An 18,907-nucleotide genomic window follows, 5' to 3' on the forward strand; every position below is an offset into this window, starting at 1 on the left:
AGCTATGACCTAGTCAAAACTCTCGCTGATTTGCGGATCCGAAAAAAAATTTCTTCAGCCGTTTTCAAAACCGTATAAACCCCTTTCTAGCAAGCTACTCTTCTTGATTTCGTCTTGACTTCTCTTCTGGGGATGTGTTTGGTGCCCATTTCATCAACAAGGCGCTTAACTACGGTACTGAAAAGTGATCAGCCAAGCTCAGTCAAGGCTGGCTCAGACCGTTTCAAGAAGAGAACAATAGCGACCTGGTAAATATTATCTACGAGGTCGCTAGTATGTATTGGACAATGGCATTCACAGATCAAACTTTTTGAAACCATTTTATTAGAAATACCAAAACAACTGCAACTTCAGCTGTTAATTACAAAAAAGGCGTTGTGTTTTCTGAAATTTAACATGAGCTATCATGAATTAAGGCTTTGTCAATCGACTTTCTCTGCTCTTATTACAAGCAGGGTATGCTCGTAGATGATAAGGTCATCATCCTTCATATCTTTGAATACGTCATTCTCAAGCTCTCTAATTCCATCTTCGATTTGATCATCACTAAAATGTTCCAACATGCTGATAAAACGACATCGAAGCTTTTCATACAACTTGGATTTTTTCAAACTTATTGGAAAGGAAAACTGTTGCTGAGAAACGTTTGCATTCAAATTGGATAGGATAGAAAAGTGGCTTTCCTGTTCCTGCTCTAAACTTTGTATCACTGCCTTTTCTGCACTTTTGAAAAACGGATGACCGCTATTTAGGGCCGCTGGTTTAGTTACCAGGAAGAAAATACCACCGGGACACAGAGAACGAAGTATCCCCTTAAAAACAACATCAGGGTTGACAAAATGATGCGCGCTTATAACAGCCATAACCCTGTCAAATCTCTCGTTGATTTGCGGATCCGAAAAAAATTCTTCGGCCGTTTTCAGAATTGTATAAACCCCTTTCTTTTGGCGAGCGATTTGTTGCATTTCCACGCTGGGATCTACACACCAAATAGGATTTTCTAGCCCTGACAATTCAAAGAGTTCTGTGGCAATGGCGCCCGTTCCACTACCAATGTCAGCGACCACGTGTCCTGGCTTCAAATCCAAACATCTCATTAAGACAGGAACAGTACCTTCGTGAAATTCTTTGTAGAAGTAGTCGTACCTGTCAGCTACAATGCGATAATGATCTATAAAGAAGGGAAAAAGAGTTGCTTATGAACGCGGTTATCTTTCGTTTATGTCAGTTTTTAAATTATTTCATATTCCTTCATCTGTCTGTCTCGAACTGTTCAATGTGTGTCAGTTTGTCTTCCTGTATTTGGATCTGGTTCACCGTAGTGAGAACCTCGTCCCCAGGATCTTGGTGGTACGGAGAAGTCCCTGGCCAACTCAGGGCAAGTGTGTCAAAGAGAATTTAGTTTATTCCAAATGGCAGAGGCCAACCGCTGTTCGGAAAAATGAGCCCACACAAAGGAAGACTAGTCGAAGAAACACTGAAGTTATAAAGTCCAGTTGTACGGTTTATCGAGCGAATTCGAAACTTTTGTCTCGATTTCACGGACTTATGAATGTAATTCTTGTGGTTGAAAATTAGATATCTTACATGAAGTTTTGGTCTCGACAAGAGAGGATAGTCTCGGCAGTGGAAAAAACCACGCACCGACTGCTTCAAAATATGGTCACCGGCGGTCATTAATGATAAGCCTACAAGGTTAATTCTACAGCCCACACGTTACTTTGGCAACAGGATTTTGCATGCAGTTGACAAAGATAAAGAATGGTAGCGGGATGCTTAAAGTCAGATTCTGTCCGGTACAGGACTGTTGAATTCTCAGAGATGTTTTGATGGATGTATGTGATGTCATGGCGGCCATGCTGGTGGACAGGAACAATAAGATTTTTCTCCTCTGGGAGTTCACTTCTATTTTTATGCAAACTTTGTGAACAAATTTTCTTTCGTTTTGTCCATCAACATGGCGACACGATGAAAACCACCTACAGATGGACATTTCGAAACCTCTAACTTTTGTGAATGAGTCCTCTTTATCGCACCCACGATTAACATCTACAAGTCAGGGAAACAAAGTTATCTCAACTTTAAAAATCCTGGTTTCCACGCTGCAAAATTCAGCACGGGGAAGATGATTCCCTTCTTGTGCTTTATGCCAATGATTAGTATCCTTCAAAGAACGAATAAGTGGATAAATTTCCTCAACAACATTAGTTTTAAAGTACGAGACGTGTTTTTACCTGGAAAAAGATAAGGGAAATGTTGAAATCTTGTTGAAGAACTACAGTCTTGAGATAAGAATGTTTTCTTTCGCACTGAGTGGCATGTAGAAGGCAGAAATGACAATAAGCTTTTCGATTGGCGTATTCTAACAGTGTTTGTCGACTTCCCATTTCATTAAACCTTTCTTCGCTTTCTCGTAGCCGAGGGAGAATCAGAAGCAGAGTCGAAAGAAAAGAAACCAGCCCTTATGGCTATCGTTTTGCTTATCTGTCAGACCGTCTGTTTAGCAATCCCCTGTTTTTAGTTACATGTTCTTACCAGATAGATTGGATGAGTGGTCGTTGGCTTGCGCTTTGGTTTCATTACATTCTTCTTTGTGGGTGTTCATCATATCTTGCTTGTGTAAGTCAGGAACTATGTAGAGGGAGGAAGGACTTGAATATTACACTTTTAAGAGAAGTCTAAACTGGACAGCTCACTAAGTGTGCCCTAAAGACGTATACCAACCAGTGAAGCTTCGCAACAAATTAATGAAGCCGAGGGATGTCAACTCTGTCCTCGTTGTAGTTTTTACCTTACAGTTTACACCCCCCCCCCCCCCAACAAACATTTATATTGTTACACCATGTGCTAATCACACATCTGCACCTTAGTGTGTAATAATCACATGGACTTGCATTGTCACGCACGTATCCAGATAGTGTGTATTTATTGCTTGCAGCAACTTAATGTTTTCAGTTTTCAACATGCTATCGGACAATAAACATGGTGGCAGCGAGGTGGTTTTTTTTAGCAATCTAACGGATCAAGCGCTTTACCGACTCAACGAGATATGGCCTCGAACACTCCATTTCCCGAGTTTAAGACGACAGGAGACAACAAGCACGACCTGGAAACATACATAGAAGATTTGACAGATTACTGCATCATGCAAAAGTGGTTCGATCCATCGAAAGAAACTGACGCACTGAAATGGACCAAGCCTGATAACTATGGCATGTCTCCGGGCATCTTTATCTCCGGTAGCGAGAACGGTTTACAGATACAGCTTGGGCCTAGGCGAAGCCGATCAAAAGAGACCTCACTGTGTTGTTGCCGCGCTTAGAGAATATTATAGCGCTAGCATTGGAGCCTTAAGGGAACGGCAAAAGTTTCTTCGCCTGCTGCAAAACGAAAACGAATCGATCGCCTCCTGTGAGACGCGAATACGCAATCAAGCAGCACAGTGTGAATATGAAGACTATGCTGACGAGCTTATGCGGGACCAATTTATCGCCGATCTAATGTCTGATGCTCTTCGAGTAAAACTAATCGGAAAAGGACACAAACACAGAGACACTGGGCAAACAAAAGTTACGCTACGAGAAGTTGTCGAAGTTGCCAAAACGTTCGAAGAGACAGCGTTCGCGAATCAGCTCATGAAAACTGCCAGGAACACACAGCAGGAACAAGTGAATTTTACGAGCAAATTAAAATTTGTAAATCCGCGTCAAAACCTGAAGCCAACACAGCAATTGTCACAGTGTTTCTGGTGTGGCGGCAACCATCAACAGCCCCGTCAACAGCATTGCCCAGCATTTGGCAAAAGATGTGGAAAGTGTGGGATCTATGGTCATTTCACGCGTGTCTGTAGAGGTGGGGCAAGACGACAAGGACGACAGTAGCAATCGAATTTTCTCGATAATGACAACGATGAAGAAGCGTTTGTGGCGAATTGCAAGACACCTCCAAAGCCGGCAAGGAAGTTTTTTGCCCAGCTACACCTCATACATGGAAGGAAAACAAAAGTCGTGAAAGCGCAAATCGACTCGGTATCCACGTGCAACACTATACCCAGCAGTTTACTAAAGGAGTTGTTTCCTGACGTAAAGATCTCGCGGACCAGAAGCAAGATCAACACATATGGAGGCGAAACTATGCATCCTGAAGGCCAAGTAACCCTGTGTTGTGATAGAAGGGACAAGATTCACACCATAGACTTTCTTGTGGTCAACATGCCTAATCAGAAAGCAAGAACCTCATCGCTTTAGCAACCGCATTACGCTACTACGACACAACCCTCCCCGTGACGCTACAAGTGGATGCATCGGAAGATGCGATCGGTGGCGTACTGCTACAAAATGATCAACCTGTTTGTTTTACATCTCATACCCTCAACAGCACGGAAAAGAACTACGCCCAAATTGAAAAAGAGTGCCTTGCAATCGTTTCTTGCATGGATAAGTGGCACCAGTACCTATATGGAAAACACGACATAACGGTACACACACATCACCAGCCGCTCGAGACAATTTTCAAGAAGCCTCTCAGCAAAGCTCCTGGCAGCCTGCGGAGGATGATGGTGAAGTTACAAAGATATCAGTTCACTGTCCGATACACGAAAGGGAAGCCGGAACTTTACGTTGCGGACACTTTGCCTCGCGCAGTTGTCGCTGATCAGCCCTCCCCCACTGCCAAGCAAGAATACGAAGTGTTCCGTCTGAAAATGGCTGAGATGGATCTTGAACCAAACAGAGTTACACCTGACACACTGCAACGAATAAGACAAGAAACCGCCAAAGACCCAGTTCTAGCATAACTGCACATGGTGATAATGAATGGGTGGCCTTCAGAAAGAAAAGAAGCCCCAGAGGTACTGAGGCTGTACTGGAATTTCAGGTATAAGATTTCAGTTTATGACGGTGTCCTCTACAGGTCCAATCAAGTAATTGTCCCAGCCACTCTACGAGACGAGATGTTACAGAAAATACACAAAGCGCACCAGGGAGCCGACAGCAGTATAAGACGAGCACGCGAGTCTCTGTTCTGGCCAGGAATGCAGCCAGCAATCAAGGAGAAATGTTTATCATGTGGACTTTGTGCCCAATACCTAAGCGAGCGACCGCAAGAACCAATGAAACCCTATGAGATACCCACTAGACCGTGATCCAAAATAAGTGCCGACCTTTTTCAGCTGAATGGAAGCAACTACCTCCTAATGGTTGACCATTACAGCGACTTCTTTGAACTAGACTCCCCTCGGTGGGAACACATCAGCCAACGCAGTCATTCGGGCCATGAAAAGACAATTTGCTCGATACGGAATTCCAGACGAGTGCATATCCGATAACGGCACACAGTTTGAAAGCCATGAATATTCACGTTTTGCTCGAGAAGACGGTTTCATCGTACGCAAATCGTCACCATACCACAGCCGAGGAAACGGAAAGGCGGAGTCCGCAGTCAAAATTGCAAAGAACATTCTGAAAAAATCCCGCCATGAGGACCCCTATCTGGCACTCTTAGCGTACCAAAACACATCCCAGGAAGGATATGATTACTCGCCAGCACAACGTCTTATGTCTAGAAGACTACGGGACATCATCCCCACAGCTCCGCGTCAACTTGCTCCACATACAGTGTCCGCAAGTCTAGTACAAGAAAACATTTCAGAAAGGAGACGGAGATCAAAGGCTCAGTACGACAAGTGGGTGTCGGCGCCGCTTGCAGAGTTCTCAGAAGGAGATAGAGTGTACGTGAAACCTAGACCGACAAAAGAACACCAACCCTGGATCTATGGAGAGGTAATTGGAAGACCCGCCCCAAGGTCCTGCCTCGTGAGCACAGCAACGGAATTAGAAAGCTAATCAGGGAGGCAAAGGCAGAACCAGTCGACAACTATGATGGAAGACTGGACCGATTTGAAACTGCATCCCTACCATCTGAAAGTGGACCGATAGAGGAAACATATCAGCCAGTTGAACAGGAACCTACACCGCCACCTCGCCGTTCAACCAGAGAAAGCAGGCTCCCCTCAAGATTCAATGACTTTTTTATGGACTTAACAATCTTACGAGCGTTTGACCCAGTTTAAACACTGTCTTCGAGAGTTAAAAGACTTTGTTTGCCCTAGAACAGCTCAGAGAAATAGCGTTTAAGTTAACAATATAAAAACATTCTGTTAGTTATTTTTCTTATCTTCCAAAAGGAGAAAGGCGTTACACCGTGTGATAATCACACATCTGCACCTTAGTGTATAATAATCACAGGCACTTGCATTGTCACGCACGTATCCAGATAGTGTGTATTTATTGCTCGCAGCAACTTAATGTATTCAGTTTTCAACATGCTACCGGACAATAAACAATATCCTTCAAACCTGATCGATCATGTTTAAATAAAGAACGTAATTAAATCAATCTATTTAGAGTAAAGCAATTTATATTTCTTTTCTTCATATGTTCACTTATTTTTTTTTTTCAATGTTTGTATGACTCACTGGCTCACTGACAAATTGTATATAGATTTTTGTAAACTGTAATTAATTCTTGTAAAGAAGTTTCGAGATCGAGTACTTTATTTACACCACACGTGATAGTTCGGTCACCGTGGCACAAAGGAATAGACCCTTCCACGGTTTTTTAAACTTTTGACATGAACAGGTTAGCGAAAATCCATCGGAAAGAACGCCTTAAAATCAATAAAGTTGCCAAGTTTGAGAGTGATATGTTCAAAACTAACCGAACGACGATATGCCTCCGCAAAGTCGCGAGATTCTATGGTGTTTGTATGGTGGGGGGCATGTCAGTGTGCCCCCACTAACCAAACGTCTGTAAAATTGCGCAACTTTGCAGTGCTATTTCTTCGCTCGCATCTGACATATCACTTTCATACTTGGCAAGTTTACTAACTTAAAGGCGCTCTCTCTAGTGGCGTCGCTGATATTCGCTAACTGGTCCTTATCATAAGTTGAAAAATCCGTGGAAGGGTCTATTGGCAGGAAAGATATAAATCTTGTATCCAAGATATGTAAATCCGGCTTAGAATGGCGTGACGTTTTTCAATCAAAGTTTAACCTAAAGGAGTATTCCACTCGCAAAAGGTATACCAACAGGAATTGTCGAACAATCTATTTCAGCAGAAACGGTAAGTGATTTTGAGTTCACAAAACGGGGAAAACTAAAGCATAAATCTTCAAACATGGATTTTAATCGAGCATACATACATATTGTGGGTCTAAAATATATTTTGAAATTCGCTAAGGATCGGTGACGTACTAAACTTACAACAGATAGCTATGTGGTTGACAATGCTACGAAACATGCTGACCATTGGTCAAACTAAAAGGTAAAATGCAAAGACCCTGTATAAAAACCTATCACAGTAGAACTTGCGTTAAGTAACTGAACAAGAATCTAAATCAATTTTTGGACTAGCTGTCGAAGCGATATACTGAACAGTCAAATCGGCGAGAAACGCCTGTTCATGGTTAACTAAACGCATTGACTGCATACTTACCAGTAGGGATTAATACAGGATCTTTTTGGCGTCAAATTCAGAGATTTTGAATCCTCAATCTGCCATCAACAACTGGTGGTTTCATTCAATGCTCCACTCGGAGTCAAGATAAAAATGCAGAGTCACGCGATCAAGTTTAGCCCTTCCCTAATCTCCTACCCTGATCTCAGTCGGTTCGGGAATGTCGAAATGTGAGATCTGGTAAAGTTCGATACAAGGCCATTTCTGGTTGGTTACCAGAATTAAGAATACCTCATTCTAATCTGCTCTGTGATTGGCTCTTTCCTTCTGTGTTTGGTTTTCGCTCAGTTCGGGGAAGAAACAAAAACACGGAAAATTTTTCGCTCCGATGAAGATTGTCATGCGATGTTTTAGTACATATGTGCCGTTTGTGTGTGGAGAGAACAGTGAGAAATTGTATTTTCGGAAGACAACAGCGACTTTAGCCGAAAAGATTTTGCAGTAACGTTCAAACGGCCTTGCCAAATTACACAAGTTTCCAACACGATGGATATAAGCTTGCTTAGGTGTAGGGCAAACGTCGAATCTAAGTCGCGTCGAATTTATTAAAAATAGGTTCGACAAAGAGTCGACTTAATTCCAGTGTGGTAGCAAACGTCGAACCTGCGTAGACCCTAATTCTCTAGTTGCACTTCGTGAAACACGGGAATAAGCACGTGTCCCCGTGCTATTAGGGACCTTACGAAAACACCACGGCGACGGCGACGACAACGCCACAACACAAAAAGCTTAATGAGCAAAAACAATCGCTCTGCATGTGCGTTTTAAATTTTGGTACATTTCTTTGTCGTCCTCTGCAAAAAAACAACATGAAATGACCAAATTCAAGGTTTTGTTGAGAACGTGAACCCACGGGAGTGAATTTTTCATTCTCTTCCTTTACTTGAACGGAAAGGAGGAGAAATCAGAGAAGGAGAAATGATCGACTCGCTTTGTTTGTTCGCGGCTCTCAAATGCTTGACCCAAATTTGACCTGAGCGAGTTTAATCCTGGGTACATTAGCGTGAAATCTTGCCTGTCGTTGCTCGAATAGTATCTCCTTTGAATTTTATTCAAGGTCCCCTTAAGTCCCCATGTTTTGAAGGACTTTGTGTTCGTTGAAGTTTGCCTAAATTGGCGCCAAACATGTAAACAACTGCTTAATGCTTTTATAGTAACTGCTTTTGAACGATCGCTCGTTTTCTCGGTCGAAATAAACAGTACTTTAAGCACGATTCTGTTCGGTTCTATTCGTGTAAGGACATCAAGTGGTGACATAAATGCTTTGTTTTAAGTCGATATTCAAGCAAACGGTAAATGCATGGAAGAAGTCGAAGAAGAGTCGAGTGGCAAGCGGCCGTTCAATGTTTCTGATCGCACAAACAAGCAAAGAAGCCGCTCTCGTAAGTCTTTTGGAAAACTAACGTGTCCCATGACCGTTAGAAACCGACAACAGGCTAAGTTTGACGAATTGACATAACTCTGACTGTCTAAATCTAAGCAATTCACGTAAAGCAATGGCGACAGAGAGGGCAGATCAGCGTTCACTCCGAGAAGCCCCATCGCAAATGCGAGATCGCGTATCAACATCGCGTTGATAATATAGTTGGAAGAGAGGCATTGTGGGATACCTGAATTTTCCTCCTTTCTTGAACGGTACTCCTACCACTCAATTTGGTTCCTGGCTAGTTTGTTGTTTGTGTATACAAGTTGAATGAGTTAAAATAATTGCGAAGTAGCACAAATGAAATAAAGTTATACTTTCAAATGTCGTTTGCGTTGGCGTCACCGTCTTGCATTCGTAAGGTCCCTATTCACTCGATGTGCGGCTAGTTATTGCTAGGACTTGCTAGCGAAATGCCGAAATACAGTGCTCATCGGGCTTTTCTTTGGCAATTAATTGCGAAAAATAGAAAAAAAAAAAAAACACTCAAACACTGGGCATTTATTGCAAATAGGCAATTCGCATTTCAATAATTTATATTTAGTGTTCATGAAACACGAAAAACACATTTCCATCACGCTGTGCGATGTCAGCAATGACTTTCGATAGCTCGCCCAATCTCGTTCCCAGAGCCCTCGTTACCCTTGCCCAGCGGAGCGGGAAACGAGAGACTCTGGGATAAAGCGTTTCGGATCGCATTCTCATTGGCTGAATATCTGAGCATGCGTAACCGTTTTCGGCTCTGACGGGGCTGGGAACAAACAACAAAATGGCGGAAAAGATCAGGCCGATTTCTGGCTTCGCAAACCACCCGATTGATTTGTTTGGGGCCAAAGCAGAGAGTGGGAATCTATTAAGTCTTATAGAGAGTGTAACGGGTCTAAAGTATTGTGACGGCGACGCGTTTCTCCGGAGAATTTGTAGAAATTTCTAGCAGAGCAACGGGAAGCCAAGCCAGGTAAACGCGATCACGTTGAACAGGCCGAATGAAAATTAAATCTGTCCTCGATAATTAAGACAAAAATCTGGCCAAGAGACGAAGGTTGTATTTGAGAACTTCGATTTCAGAATTCTGGCCAACATAATTCTTCGCAACCATCGCAACTCTGAAATGCATTAGATCGCTCAGTTTGTCACATTTGAGAGAGTTCCAACCAGCCAACTTGATGATTCACAGCCAATTGTAACCGACATTAAGGACTTTGATAATGTCAACTTTCTGATGAGTAAGACCGAGCTTGATCAGCAACGGAATAATTATATTATACTTGTTTTCAGTGCTCATATATAGTTAAATGTTGCTTAATGCATGATATTACACAAAAATTGGTTTAACAGGCTGCAATTCTATCTGTTCAAGCTTTGTTTGGATGCAAGATTTGTTATCATTCCTAGTATATGAAGCAGTGATGTGTGCAGAGTACCCAGCACCTAACTATGCACTGTTTATATAGTTGTTTGAGACAAGGATTTTGATGGACTGTCCACATAGTGATACTTATTTTGAATGTTTAATAAAAATAAATATATTGTTTCCTTTGAGGTACCTGAATGAAATGGCTCAAAATTCTTGTATTTTGTTTTCCTTTATGTCATTTTATGATAATATTTGACAAAAAAAAACAAAGAAAAAAAGAAATCAAACTAGTTTCTAATCATTTCCAGTTTTAGACTATAACATTTACATTAAACCTGTAAGTCAACATTGACAAGTGGGGAAAGGGGTGCATGCTAAACAAAAGGTGCTATGCATTCATGTATGTTTGTCTGCACTGGTTTTGCTGAAGATTGCATGTTAAAGGGAGAGTTTCACGGTTCGGCGCATGTGCGAGCGATAACGTAAGCGCGGTCAAGCCAATTGTTTTTGGACCAATTAGAAGCGAGTACACAACACCGGCGGGATATGGCGGGCAAGTCTTATAACTTGCTGGCATAAAAATAAAACTGACCGGCCAGTGTTTCGGTCACGTTTCAGAAAGAAACATAAAGGCTGTCCATGTAAAACACATGGGGATTTTTGCAGCGCCGCTTCGTGAATGTCCCATGACATTCAAGAAATGCCAGAACTTATGCGAACGTATACGGTTTTATTTTAGTACAATGTCTATATCTCGCGGTATCGACCTTTTTTTATTACGCGCGGCTCGAAAAGCCGAGAAGCTCCCTCAAACTTACGTACTTAAATCCAGTATTTCATCAGCATTCAGTGATAAACTTACTATAGTGTGTACGCTCGATAGCCTGATTTTATTAGACCAGCGAGAAGGCGAAGAACGAGAAATCCGCAAGCTCCAAGAAGCGATGCGACCGTTTAGTAACACCAACACTGAGCGTCCTTCCGAGATGCTGGAATGCATTTGAGAAAACTCTGCCATGGTGGCAAATCAAAACTGCGTTTGCCATTCGCAATGACCATAATTTTATAGATAAATGAATACCTTACAATAGATTTTGCAGTTTGCCGCAAATCTTTGGATTTTTTTCTAATGCCCGCTATTCGAGCCCGCTAATAGACGACTACAACTAACTCGCACATTTGATCTCATATTTATTCGCTTCGCGTCTCAGTGTTGTACAATTTTTTCCATCCAAAGCAAAACACTGATGTTTGATGCTGTTTGTCCGTCGAATTCTCCGTTTTTGACAGTTGACTTCCATATGAACAAACAGTACGATTGAAATCTAGAAAATCCTCGCGAGTTCATCCAAAGCCAGTTGGTGACCTTTGCCATTTCCAGCGAAAGCAGATGTGCCGCGAAATCGTTGTCTATTTTAAACAGACTTATCTCTTTACCAATTTTCCACGTTTGGTGGACGTATCTTGTTAACCACACAGGATTTCTACATCCACTCCACTCTGTCCGCTTTAACTTCTGTGCTTCCAGAGAGTCCACAGGAAGTCCCGTCGCCGGTCGGCCGCGACGTCTCCTTGCCGATCCATCGACAAAAATGTCGTTTTCGGATGCTAAAACACTTTTGACCTTACAAAAATCGAACTTATATTTACAACAGGGAACAACGATTATAAAAAGTGAAGAACGAAGAGCGGATGATCCAATTTCGGGCGCGATTTCAACAGATTGTTCCACCACAAGCTCGCATCGAATTTAGTGTCGACCCGTACAATTTATTTTTGAGCCGGTCTGCTCGCGCATGCGCTTGACCGTGAAACTCGGCCTTTAAAATGGAACCCAAACATCCTCAGACAAGTTCACAATTGTCTATAAAATTTGAATTACAAGCCCCCTCTCAAAAAATATCACAATATAATTCTTTTAATCTGCCAAGCACAACCAAGGACTGTCAGAGATAGCTACATTAACCCCCCCCCTCCCCCCCAAACCCTCTGGCTGTGTACAATAAAGTCCTACAAATATAAGCCTAAGGGTCAGGCCTTAAGTGTCTGTCCATGATACAACCAGGCAGGACCAGGCAGGAGGTGATAATACTCAAATCACCGATTTGGCTCAAACTTGGCAGAAACATTGAGTGTCATGAACATATTCATGTGCTAAAACATCAACTCAAAATATTCCATTTTACCAGAGTTATGGGTAAAACCTGAAAAAATGCCATTTTGGCACAAATTTATGCATATTAATTAGTCAAACTCAATTGAGTGGTTAGACAAATATAATTGTGATCTGGAAATAAAACCCACTGAATTGTCTTGCCCACTGACCAGGCTTGTAGCACAGTGCTTAATTTCAATCGGTACCTTCGATTTTGTCATTTGCCTGAACCTGAAGTAAGAGGCTGTTTTAGACATTTTCACGAGAACCTCAAATTCGGCTTTTTTGTACCCAAATATCTCTAATGGCCAACAACCCAACTATGTAATTTAACTATAAGATTGAAGAGGCATATCATAACCTTCAAAATACGGAATAAAATTTTTGGGCAAATGAATAGTTTGTTTGTATGAAGCAAATATGTATTACCACCTGAACGACTTTTGTCGATTTCATCAAAATTCATGTTGCAAAAAAATATATATATATTTTCTGACTGAACATGAAGAGACACGTAATGTTTAGTTAAGTATTTTCTGACAATAACAATGACAAAATTTGGCGATATAAGTGGGTAAGGATAAGCTATTAACAGCTAGGTTTCCCCTCTTTTCATACAAATATTTGCCTCCAAGAAAGCCTATCTAAAGAGGTAATCTCTTTCAAACAATTGCCACTAACGCATGGTAAGAACTAAAAATGCTAGTGGCTGATACATACATGTCTTCTCAGTGCACCAGACTCCATCCTAGCTACCGTTTTGTATCAAGCCATCGTCAAATTCAATGAGCCGGCTCGATCGTATCGTCTATATGCCTCGATTTTTTCAACACGGATCCACCATTACCATCAACTGATTAAAATTATCAGAATATACCATTTTTGTTTCCAAAATAAACAGAAATCAAGGTAAATAACTACATAACTGACATCTAAGCTTGACAGGAGAGGATTCGCTGTTTATATCCGCCATCTTGGTTGCCAAGTTATGAACCTCCTTCGCGGTCAGCGGCTATGGCACAAGTATGTCGCTGTTGAGAGCGCCACGAGCTAAAGCATTGTCTTTTTAATACAATTTATAAAACTTTATCACATTTCCTCCGCTTAACGAAAACAGGATAAGCCTAGAAGGGTTACAGGACGTAACAAGAAAACTGAAAGCTATTTCAGCTTGTTGATATTCAACATAAAAGGTGGCCCAACACAGTTTTGTACCTACGCCCCAATATACCATCAGTCTCAAATCATTCAAAACCGAATGCTCAAGACTAACAAGAAAAAGGATGATAAAAAATAAAACCACGGAGATCGTGACTTTGGCAGTTAGTTGCCTTGTTTGTGCTCGCAACGTTGCTGGTTTTGAACCAGAGGCAAAGACAGAAGACAATGAATAGTCCGGCCCTTAAGCAGCAGAAACATTGACGCCCCGGACGTCACAATGGCAATGTTTCCCTTTTCACGCGACGACATCACCAGTTCAACCATTCCATTCGTCCAGCCTATCGTCTGTCCGTTTGGTCGTTTTGTCGTTCGTTCAATAAGTCCGTCAGACAGAGTGGCAGACTGACCGACCGACCGACTGACTAACCGATCATTCATTCGTTCGTTTGTTCATTAGTCATTCATTCAATAGATCTCCTTGACAGACTTACTAATTTTGCAGTGCTACCATAATCTTTTTCTTCCCTGGGCGTTTCCGCTTTGAATATATCCATCTGATGCTGACGGCAACGTCTACAAAGTCCTAACGAATTATGCGAAGAATAAAACAAACAACCAATTTACTTATAATAAACAAAACAATACAAGGTTTAGCTTCCTTCCCTTCAAATCGCACGGTACGGCGGAAGGCATAAATCGGATCGAGCGTAGATTCGTGAGTACAAGCGTCGCACATCGAACGCTTATCCCTTGCATATGATTTTCGGTGAGAATGGTTTACTCTGTCTCATTACATATTGTAATCATTAGAACGTAGACAAGTAAGGTCTCATGAAGAAACAAGTGATGAATCTCAACACGTGCAACACGTCGATGACTAACATACATCTTGCAATTTGAAATTAATCCAGCACATCTTCTGACAAAAACTAGTTTGAAACTAAACAAATTCCCAATAGACACGCTAACGCAACAACGAGGAAAGCTGCCCGCAACAGCGCAGTCAGAAGTTGATCGTTCATTTTGCCGCCAAAAAATATTTCCCGCCAAAAATGTCTTCAGCTGAAAGGAGCGCTTTTATTGACTGAAAAGTTCACTGCTTATCATAACTTTTTGCATACATGAAAACTTTCATCTTTCATCATATTTTTGCTTCTCATACAAAAGAATTACATCAAGTAGAATAGTCTGCTAAAAAATTGTTTGGCTGTCAGTTTTCACGCGAAAGCGGAAAGTGCCATGTCACGCATCAGCGCAGTCGTAAACAAAATTATGCAAATTTTTGGCGACATAAACATTTTTACACCTTGTCAGCTTTGATAAGGTTTCAAAGGAAAAAAGTTTCATTTTAGCAATTTTCATCTGATAATTTATGGGAAAGCAAAAGGACCTTATCGATAAATCTCCATCAACTGTTTATTACATACCGTGTAGAATTTATTGAAATGCACGTGACAATGCAAGAACCACAAACGCAACTGAATAACTTTCTTACCGGACGATCAAAACCTTTTTGGTACGTCCATTGAATAATGAAGCATAACACAGACAACTAACTTTCTTTGAAATAATTCTTATTAAGCAAGAGTAATTCATATTTCAAATTATTTTTACTTGAAGATTGCGTGGACTAGACTACAAAGGAAACATTTCGGGCCTGAAATGTAATTCGATACTTTTTTTCAAAAGATTTCCCTTTGTGAGATCAGCTTGAAAAACGGCTTTCGGTTCACTCAAATCTACCTGAAAGTTAAAAAAATCGGACACGACTTTCTCTGCACACTGAATTTCACTACTACTACGAAAATTCGAATGATAATTCTCCACTAACATAGAAATGTTGATGATATTTTCGAGCGACTGTTTTTAGCTAATGTGTCTAAGGCCCGGTTCATACGTCGAACTTTACATGAGCCGAACCTAATAATTTGGTTCGGCGCATGTAAAGATCGACGTATGAATCAGTTAGGATCGACAGATTTGTATTTGGGTCGACCCGCCGTTCTATTCGACTGCGCCAGTCGAATAGAACGGCAAAAGTTCGACTTCGATTCAGACGTCGAACTTTTCATGTGCCGAACCAAATGCATACGTTAACGTATAAATTATATAAATTATATCTATCCCAGAGGTCTGCGCGTTCCATCGACTTGGCATGCGCAAAGGACTTCATTCTGAACAAGATGGCGGGAAAGGAGGAATGTGCTTGTTCTTCTTGTTTCGAAACAACTGAATATACTTGTCTGAGATGCGAAAGATTAAAAAAAAAAAAAAGAATCTATTCTTGAAGTGCACACGCACTTTAAACCGACAGAAACTTTCCAATACAGGCTATATCAAAGGCGAAGCTTCAAGACTTCTCAGAACAAAATCTTCAAAAACAACATTTGAAGAAAACATTACTCTATTCAAACAGAGATTACGCAATAGAGGTTAACTCGATAACCTTATAATAAAACTCTTTCAGAAGTCAACCTCCGCGAAAGAATATCGGCACTACAAAACAAACTAAAAACCCGCAAAAACATTTTGAAGCTTGTTATGGAATTTCGCCCTTCTTTGCCTAACCTTAAACAATTCAGGTGAGTAAATACAGGAGCCATAATCAGGGATGTAGACCGTAAGCGTGGGGTCCACGCTTACCCATGAGTTGTACCAAAAAAAATATATTTTTAGAAAAAATTGCCCCACCCCCCCCCCTTCTCACGTCATAAACCCGCGTGAATACACGCAAATTTGCGTGGGGCTACTACCTTATATGTGAAACGGAAAGCAGGTGAGAAAAAATTCACTAAAGATAAAAAAGTCTTACCTGTCTGAGTACATGTCCGTAGAGTGTAAGCTTTTTTTCATTCATTTAACAGTAGCAACGCACGCAGCGCCACCGTTTTGGCGTCTTTTTGACGTTACTGTGAGAGTCATGTGATCAATAGGCCGCCTATTCCAACTTTTCCCGTCTTCTTTCAATTGTTACCTTTTCTTTGTGAGAGTCTAATTCCTTAAATGTGGGCACTAAGGAGATATTCCCTGGCAGAATTTTAAAATTTGGACGCCGTTTTGAACAGGTGGAAAAAAATTTCAATTTCTCCACGCGTGATCCTGGCCGTTTACACGCGTGCGCGCACGCGCGTATGGCGCAATTTTTTTCTAAAAATAGATTTTTTTGGTACAATACATGGGGACAGGCTCACAAGTCAAATTGGCATCTCGTTACGGTCTCCATCCCTGATTATGGCTCCTGGTAAATGACACTCGATAGAAAATCTGCCATTGCTAAGGGAGATCTACAAAGACCCTTCCTTACTTTCGTACAGAAAAGGGAGATCTTTCCCGAACCGACTGAGATCAGGGTGCGAGATTAGGGAGATCTTTGAAAGACGTACTCGTAAGAGCAAATTAGCTTTGAAGGTCATATTCTTCCTATCTCGACCAGTAGGAGCCGTGTTTGCCCTGTCTTTATTATTTTACCAAACAAGCTCTTCCATGTCAGAATTCATCTTTCCCGCCATTTTGAATCTTGTTGAGTAAAAACAACAGCCGCTGACCACGAAAATCTACTTTCTCACTTTAGCTTTAATTAAGTTCGACTTCAGTTAGGTTCGACGTCTGAATCAACTGCCGAACTTAATTATTTGGGTCGACCTTAATAGGTATTAGGTTCGGCTCATGTAAAGTTCGACGTATGAACCGGGCCTAAGAATTTCCAAGCCATCGCACAATTGCGTCGAACGAGTGCCGCAAAGTCTGCTATTGTTACTTTGCACAGTGCTGAACCTATATAATCATGATAAGGAGATTAACTTTATGCTTTACCTGCTCCTACTGGAACAAGCTTCTTCCACCTCTTCATTATTTCCTCAGAAATCTTCTTTGATACGCCCCTGTCGCATTTTCCTTTTCTTGATCCATGCAATGGGTGCAAACAAAAGCGAGAAGGGCGCCAGTTCAGTCCAAGGAGGTCTCGATACTTTAGGCAAACTGTCATACCTTCCCCTTGTTCAATAAAAGTGCCTTGTCCTCAGGAGTATCAGTTCACTTTCTGACGAAACGGATTTTACAGATTTTTAAGATGGAGTTTGATATCTCTCTTACATGAAGCTATGGCCGGGGATGTATTCTTTGAGAAGGGAATATTTTGGTGACGATCCACAGTATGTGGATTCTCCTCTGCCTATAGAGCATTTGAGAGGCCTCGGTGTTCGAGGTGGCATGTTCAAATTTTAACACGCTTGTTAATTCGAATCCAATCTAAACTCGGGCGAAAGACGCGCGAACACGCGAACGACACGCGAACACAAAACATAACAGGTGTTAGCAACCGCAGACAGCACGCAGGCTCACAAACGCTTTTCCAAAATGGCGAAGTCAAAAGAAAACATACTCTTGCCAGATTTTGATGTCAATTATATTCTAAATGGATTTATGACAGCTTATTTACCTTACTTCCTGGCACGTTTTTGGAAACAAAATCGTTATATTCACATTTTTCATCAGTTGATGACAATAACGGGTGGCTTGTTGAAATAATCGAGGCAGGCAGACGATACGAACAAGCCGGCTAATTGGATTCTATGGTGGCTGTGAGATAAAACGCTAGCTAGGATGGAGCCTGAAGCACTGAGAAGACATGTATGTATCAGCCACTACCAATTTTAGCACTTGCTATGCTTAGTGTGCAATTACTTCAAAGAGATTACCTGTTTCGATAAGCTTTTTTGGAGGTAAATATTTGTATGAAAAGAGGGGACACCTAGCCGTTAATAGCTTGGTCAAACTAATCGTAACCCTCGGATATCGCCAATTTTGTCATTGTTATTGTTAGAAAACATTTATTGAATATTCCGTGTCTTTTCATGTTCAGTCAGAAGATTGAAGATTTTTTTTTTTGCAACATGAATTTTGATGAAATAGACAAAAATCGTTCAGGTGGTAATACATATTTGCATCATACAAACAAACTATTCATTTGCCCAAAAATTTTATTCCGTATCTTGAAGGTTATGATATGCCTCTTCAACCTTATGGTTAAGTTACATCATTAGGTTGTTGGCCATTAGAGATATTTGGGTACAAAAAAGCCGAATTTGAGGTTCTCGTGAAAATGACTTAAACAGCCTCTTACTTCAGGTTCAGGCAAATAACGAAATCGAAGGTACCGATTGAAATTACGCACTGTGCTACAAGAGTGGTCAATAAGAAAGACAATTCAGTGGGTTTTATTCCCAGATCACAATTATATTTGTCTAACCACTCAATTGAGTTTGACTAATTAATATGCATAAATTTGTGCCAAAAT

At 41.2% G+C, this 18,907-nt stretch overlaps 1 protein-coding gene across 1 annotated transcript; it reads right to left on the bottom strand.

Moving 5' to 3' along the window:
• Nucleotides 1-262: 262 nt before the first annotated feature.
• On the bottom strand, nucleotides 263-7,627 carry LOC146470434 (uncharacterized). The gene is made up of 3 exons (XM_085122038.1): nucleotides 7,495-7,627; nucleotides 2,536-2,631; nucleotides 263-1,171 (listed from the first exon to the last, which is right to left on the bottom strand). Exons 2-3 carry the CDS (start codon nucleotides 2,606-2,608, stop codon nucleotides 423-425), a joined length of 822 nt encoding a protein of 273 aa, XP_084978164.1. The 5' UTR covers nucleotides 2,609-2,631; nucleotides 7,495-7,627; the 3' UTR covers nucleotides 263-422.
• Nucleotides 7,628-18,907: the final 11,280 nt, after the last annotated feature.

The sequence above is a fragment of the Pavona decussata genome, unplaced genomic scaffold (genome assembly GCF_977016875.1).
Source record: "Pavona decussata unplaced genomic scaffold, jaPavDecu1.1 SCAFFOLD_114, whole genome shotgun sequence".
Taxonomy (NCBI): Eukaryota; Metazoa; Cnidaria; class Anthozoa; order Scleractinia; family Agariciidae; genus Pavona; species Pavona decussata.

Coding starts and splice junctions, on each gene's coding strand:
- LOC146470434 (XM_085122038.1), bottom strand. CDS start 2,608: ATGATGAACACCCACAAAGAAGAATGTAATGAAACCAAAGCGCAAGCC. Junction 1,172..2,535: donor CCACTCATCCAATCTATCTG/GTAAGAACATGT, acceptor CCTTCTTTATAG/ATCATTATCGCATTGTAGCT.